This window comes from Octodon degus, unplaced genomic scaffold (assembly GCF_000260255.1).
Source record: "Octodon degus isolate 3935 unplaced genomic scaffold, OctDeg1.0 scaffold00064, whole genome shotgun sequence".
Taxonomy (NCBI): domain Eukaryota; kingdom Metazoa; phylum Chordata; class Mammalia; order Rodentia; family Octodontidae; genus Octodon; species Octodon degus.
Genome location: NW_004524640.1, coordinates 7,331,481 through 7,337,871, shown reverse-complemented (window position 1 = coordinate 7,337,871; position 6,391 = coordinate 7,331,481). Strand labels below are relative to the sequence as shown.

At 42.2% G+C, this 6,391-nt stretch overlaps 1 protein-coding gene across 1 annotated transcript in view; it reads left to right on the top strand.

The window, feature by feature from the left end:
• Positions 1–6,391, top strand: part of Tm7sf3 (transmembrane 7 superfamily member 3) — a 45,268-nt gene that overhangs the window by 15,438 nt on the left and 23,439 nt on the right. Inside the window, exons 4-5 of the mRNA XM_004634665.2 lie at positions 2,091–2,211; positions 5,744–5,915. Of these exons, the coding sequence (XP_004634722.1) occupies positions 2,091–2,211; positions 5,744–5,915 (293 nt within the window). The remainder of the gene's footprint in view (positions 1–2,090; positions 2,212–5,743; positions 5,916–6,391) is intronic.

The window sequence follows — 6,391 nt, the reverse complement described above, 5'->3', positions numbered from 1 at the left end:
AAAAAAAAAAAAAGAAAAAAGAAAAAAAAAAAAGAAAGAAAATGAAAGAAAAAGAAAAAGAAATGTTCTTACAGCCAGGGAGTCTGAGAATAGGCATCACCGTTGAAAAAATCTCAGGTAGTGACTACCTGACTAAAAATCGTTTATTCACTCAAAAGCCTTTAAGGAAAAGCAGTAACATGGCCCTGAACTATTTAGTAGTTGCCTTAGGCAGAGGAAGCAGAAGCATGAGGTGATGAAGAAGAGTGGAGTATTTGGGGGCTGGTGACTATGGGCGTGGATGGAGCCAGAGTGAGAAGGGCCTAGTACGCAATTTGTGGTTTGGCATGCATCTTGAGGCCGGTTCTAAGGAATTATAGGGTTTTCAGGCAGAGGTGGGGTGCTGTTCATTTCATCTCTTAGGAAGCTAAGTCTAGGAGCAGTGAGGGGCTGGGATGGGAGAAGGCGCAGCACAGCCAGGACTCGGCACAGCTTTGAGGGCTCAAAGTGAGAAATGAGGATTTGAGCAGAGGCACGAGTCGGGGAGTGGAGAGGAGGCTGGAGCGCTTTGGCCAATAGACTAACCAGCGCCTGGGTGATGAGAGAGGGCCCAGGCTTGCTGTTTGGAAGCCCAGAGACAGTGGTGCAAACCAAGCGTAGGAACAGCGGTGTTGTGATACTGGCTGTTGCATGGGAGGGATGGAGAAGATGGTGACTTCAGTTTGGGACACGATGACACTGAGAGACTTGTGGGACATGTGGGTGGAAATATGTAGTGGCCAGTACAGGCCTGGAGGGGAGGAGTGATGTTAGATGCTCAACTAAATCACTCTTAGTGAAAGCCTGCCTGTGAATGAGATTGGTCAGGCAGGTGATTAGAGATTTGGGGTGGAGGTGGGGTGGAAATAGTAGCAGAGACTTTCCTAGTGCCTGCCGTGTGTCAGGCAAGTTTCCGGTGGATACTCACTGCTGAAGAAGAAGGGCAGGACTGAGGAGTAGTGCTGGGAGAGCCCCCGGTCCAACCTTCCCAAGGAGCCGGAGTAGAAGACTGCGGAGAGAGGTGGCCAGGATTGTCCATATGGTAGAGCTGGGAGAAGCCAGTGGCTGCCTTTAATGGGGCTCATTTTAGTGACGGAGTAGTAGTGTTGAACATGGTGACAGTGATTGAGGAGTAAAGGTGAGGTGTGGTAATTTACACTAGTATTAAAGTTCAAGGATAAAGGGAAGGAAAAAAAGCAGTAGGTAGTAAAGTAAGTGGAAATTGAACCATTAGTAGGAAAAAATGTTATCTGTAATTAATAGTTAATTAGCTGATTAAAAAGCCATAGACTTTAGGCTTCCAGCAAGGACAGTGCATGATTTGAAAAATTATAAACTGTGGAGCTTCCCCTGTGTTCAAGTTACTGTTCTTTCATTGCTGGGACAAATACCTGACGCTCTTACCTATGCAGTTCCTTTTCTCTTTGGCAGTGTTTCCCCCAACCCCCTTTTATTCACAGCACTGTAAGCTTTTCAGATATCACAAACCCCCACCATAAAGTAAGAACTTCTCCCCCAAGAAAATGCACAGATTCAACATTTGGTACACAATTTCAGGATATTCATATAACCCCTGAAACCTACTTTTGATTACCAATTTAAGAATATCTCTTTGAATGCTTTTAACTGGGGAGCAGAGATAGGCAAATTGGAGATTACCAGTCATATCTACCTTGCTAGTGGTCTTTGTGTATAAAGTTTTATTGAAACACTGCTATGTCCATTTATATATAAAGTTTTATTAAAATTCAGCTATTTCTATATTGTCTATAGTGGCTTTTCACCACAAAGCTGGTGCAGGGGGTGGCTAGGTGGTTGTCAAAGATCTGCAGGCCTGTGAAGCCTTAAAATATTCATTGTCTGGCCCTTTACAGAGAAGGCTTCCAGTCCCTTGCTTACTCTCAGCTGACTTTATTCTCTTTATCCTTAGTTTATGAGGTAATATCAAAGCAGGCACTCTTGTTTAATGTTTAACTTTTTATGGGGAGTTCTTATTAAAGTTTTTTTTTTTTTTAGCTTGATTTGGATATGTAAGAATTCTTTATTTAGTAACTTACTTATTTTTCATCCAGATCCTGTCCCTGGAGGCTGTAATTTGGAGTTTGATTTAGATATTGATCCCAACATTTATTTGGAGTACAATTTCTTTGAAACAACTATCAAATTTGCCCCAGCAAACCTAGGCTACGCAAGGTATGACTGTCTTCCATCTCCTAAAGTTGCTTTTAGAACATTCACGACTATTGTATAGATTCAGCAAGTCTATAGTTCTCTGTAGTAAAATTGAATTGTTTTGAGAAACTGAGGAGGGATTAGTATAATTTTAAACCTCATTATTGATATTTGACTGTCAATTACAGCTAGTATTTCCTGCCTGGCATTTTTATAACCTCTTTATCTGAAGAGCCAGATATGTTTGTTATGAGCTTGAAAGTGCATCTTAGCTCTTGTCTTGTCTTTTTAATCTTTTTTTTTTTTTTTTTTTTTTTTTTTTTAATGTATTTAGTACAGGATCTCTTTACACGGATTGGACTCATAGTGATCCTCCTGTTTTCAGCCTCCTAAGCTCTGGGATTATAGCCGCGCAGCACTGTGCCCAATCTCAATTGCTGTCTTGACAACGAACCCTGGTCCCTGCAGTCCTTGCATCTGCCTAAGCAGGTGCTTTCACCCGCTGAGCTATCTGGCTGGCCCATTAGCTTTTGTTTGGTTTTGGTTTTGGTTTTTTGAGCCAAGGTCATGCCTTGTAGCCTACACTGGCTTTGAACTGGAGGTGATCATCCTGCCTCTACCTTTTTTATTTTTATTTTATTTTATTTTTTTTATAATTTTATTGATAAACAGATAGCAATGAGGTAGTTTCAAATCAAATCGCTAGGACAGTTTCAATAACTAACACACTGCATACATTCTTCTTAGTGGTGAATTGCTGTATAAGATGCGGACTTGATATCCTATTTACACACACCATTAGAACAAATCATTCTGTTCATTAACAGAATGTAACTATATATCTATCCCATCCACTTTGCATATACAGTTGCAGAATGGACATTCATCTGTATCCCCTTTTTTTGTTAAGTTCCGTTATTTGAATATTATAGGTGTGTAAACTCAGCAAAATATTCTAAAAGAGTCCAGATCCTGCCTCTACCTTACAGGTGTGTGCCACCACACCTAGTCATCTTAGCTTTTATAAAGCACTTTATTTTTTATGTTTTTCTTTTGAGGTACCAGGGATTGAACTCAGGACCCTGTGCTTACCAGGCAGGTGCTTTAGTCTACTGAGCTATCTCCCTGGGTCACTATGAAGCACTTTAAATGTGGAAAGAATGTTAGTTCTGAAACATCCTTATATTTTTACAGGGGTCATTTTTTTAATTTAAAATTCTGCCTCGGTTTCTACTTTAATAGCAGCGATGAGGTTGAATAACATTATCTTCCCTTGCGCCTCTCACAGTATTGAATGCTATGTGTTCTGTGTCATTTAATCCTAACAGTTTTATGAAGGGCAATTGTCCTTATGTTACTGAGAGGTTTTCCAAGGGTTATCGAAGTGCCTTGCCCACATGCACACAGCTACCAAGTGGCAGTAGAATCTGGTCATTCAGCTTGCCTCTCTGTGTGTCTTACCAGACAACATAGGTGAAGTAAGAATCTCTTGGCTGGCATGGCTACTGTTCAGCTTTCAGTTTCTTGGATTTGGAATATTTGTAGAGATGTTACCAGTTGAACATCCCTAATCTGAAAATCCAGAATCAAAAGCTTTTCCAGTGTCACGTAAGTGTGTGTCAGGTGGCAGAGTTTCGAGTTAAGAATGGTCAGCTGGTACCACAGAGTGGGTGGGTCATGACCAACGAAGCTTATATCTCATGGCTGTGGATGCTGAGATCTAAGGTGGGAACGCAGCCCGGTTGGGTGCTGGCGAGGCCCCGGTTCCAGGTCGCACTCTTCTTGTATCCTCGTAAGACAGAAGGAAGACTAGAGAGCTCCCTGGGTCTCTGATAAAGGACACTAATGACCTAGTTACCTTGCAAAGGTCCTACGTCCTAATGCCACCACATGAGGCACACACCCCTGGTCCCTAGCATTGTGACACTTTTCTCCAGAATGCGATTTATGACTCTATGAAAGGGGAACTGTGAAAGTGGGATTGTTGCTGTAGACGTTTGCATTTAGTGCTAGGACTGTAGCACAGTGGTAGAGTGATGGAGACCCCACAAAGTGGCTCTGAGCAGGATTTATGTTAACTGATTAGGTCTTCGTGGGTACTTGTGAGGCTGCCCAGGGCCTAGGCCCCTCAACCGGAGGTGGGCAGGAGACTCATAGCAAGTGAACCTCTGTGAGTCACTGGTCCCGACTGACTGAGGCTTGTAAAGACCTGTGAAGCCATGAGGCCACAAAACAAGGCCACAGCTAAGCATGCCTGTCTCTAACCTCTGTTAACTAGGTAAAGACTGTGGCTGCAGGCATCGCATTCCTAAGGTGAAGGCCTGCCTGGAGGTAACATGGTTCACCTAAGTTAGCATAATGTATTACTTGGGGAAGTCCTTAAAGGGATTCCTAAGGTCCCACCCAGCTTCTTCTATTTCTTCAGTATTCCTCTCCTTTGTTTGCTAACAAAATAATTCTGGGCTGCCTAGAGAAGTTTTTTGTCTTAGTCCCAGAGAATCTAAAATTCTGTGAGAGGGTTTTGAACTTCTCAGAGCCCAAAGTTCAAGCCACTTGGATTTTATTCAAGCCTTCACCATCTGCTCCTTTGGAAGACTTATAATTTGCAATAACTAATACTAACCTGAGTGTGGAGCAGTCGCCCGGCATACTCAAGGCCCCTAGAAATGAAGGAAGAAAGGTTTTAATTAGAGCTTTTGGTTCCTTTTTCTAGGTGGAACTTGCACCACACAAGACTGCTGTTCTATTTTCTTTTTTAATTTTTTTTTTTGTTTGTTTATTTTTCTTTTTCCTTTTGGGTCTTTTTGAGACAGGTCTCACTATACAGTTCAGGCTGGCCTTGAGCTCTCTTTGTAGCCCAGGCTGGTCTCTAATTCTCAATAATATCCTCCTGACTCAGCCACTAAGTGCTAGAATTATAAGCATATGCCACCATACCTGGTTAATTTGTTTTATTTTATTTTATTTTAATTTTTTTTTTGGTGGAACCGGGGATTGAACTCAGGCCCTTGAACTTGCCAGGCAAGCGCTTATTTTACTGAGCCATCTCCTTGATTCTGTTTGATTTTAAAGAGAGAGAGAGAGAGAAAAAAAAACAAAACCAAAAAACAATGATACAGAGTTTCAAAACAGGACAATATATTAACAATATTATATATTGTTATCTTCAGGGTAGTTGTTCAGATTATAAGATATAGGCTGAAAGGTTAAACAATATAAAAGCATGAACTGCTCTTTTTAATGAACTAATAGAAATTAGTAATATACTTATCTTAGCTATTTAGTGCTTATATGTGTGTATGTGTGTATTTATTTTTTCTTTTCCCTTCCTTTTCTCCTTTCCCTCATCCCAGTTGTTCATTCCTTTTGAGCAGTTCCTTCTCCTTTCGCAGTAGCTATTGTACATTTTGGATCTTGTTTACACTTTCAGGTTTTTAATACTAGGGAGACAGCAGGCTGTATCCACCTGTGAGTCTGACTTATTTCACTTGTGCGGATGGTCTCAAGCTGCAGCCATTCACCTGTGATGTTCCGTTTTCTTCGTTGGCTTTAGAGATGCAGCTCCCCCGCCCTGCGATGCTGGGATGGGCCTGGAGTCCAGGTGGAGGCTGCAGTACCACGTGTACCAGTATTTTCTGCCCGAGAATGACCTCACAGAAGATGTGCTGCTGCAGCATCTGCGGAGAATGGCCCAGGTGGCCCAGGTGATGGCCAACGCTGTGAAGGTGAGTCTACTTCTCCTGGTGGGTATGGCTAGACTGTGACGCTTTTGTAGGGGTTGCAGAGGGGAGAAGCTACTGGGAGCTTATTGCTTTACTGTTTTCTTGATATTTGGGGGCTAACCACTTTATGCTTTTTCGCTGTGTTTTCATTTTGAGAGCCCTTACTAGTGGTGGCCCAAAATGACACTGGCCTTTGTGGATATGCATGGAAGCTGTGTTTTAAATCAGCTACAGCTGTGAACTTGTAGTCTTGAAATAGGGGTGGAAGCAGTGGCTAATTTTCTATGTGCTCCGATAACTATTGGATAAAAACTTTTGGCAGGCATGACACAGTGTTTTATTGATTTTATAAATTTAGGGCAGGGTCTATAAGGTGTACAGGGCCTCACTACGTAAATCGGACTCATAGTGATCCTCCTGTTTTCAGCCTCCCAAGTGCTGGGATTATAGGTGTGCACCACCACGCCCAGTCTCAATCC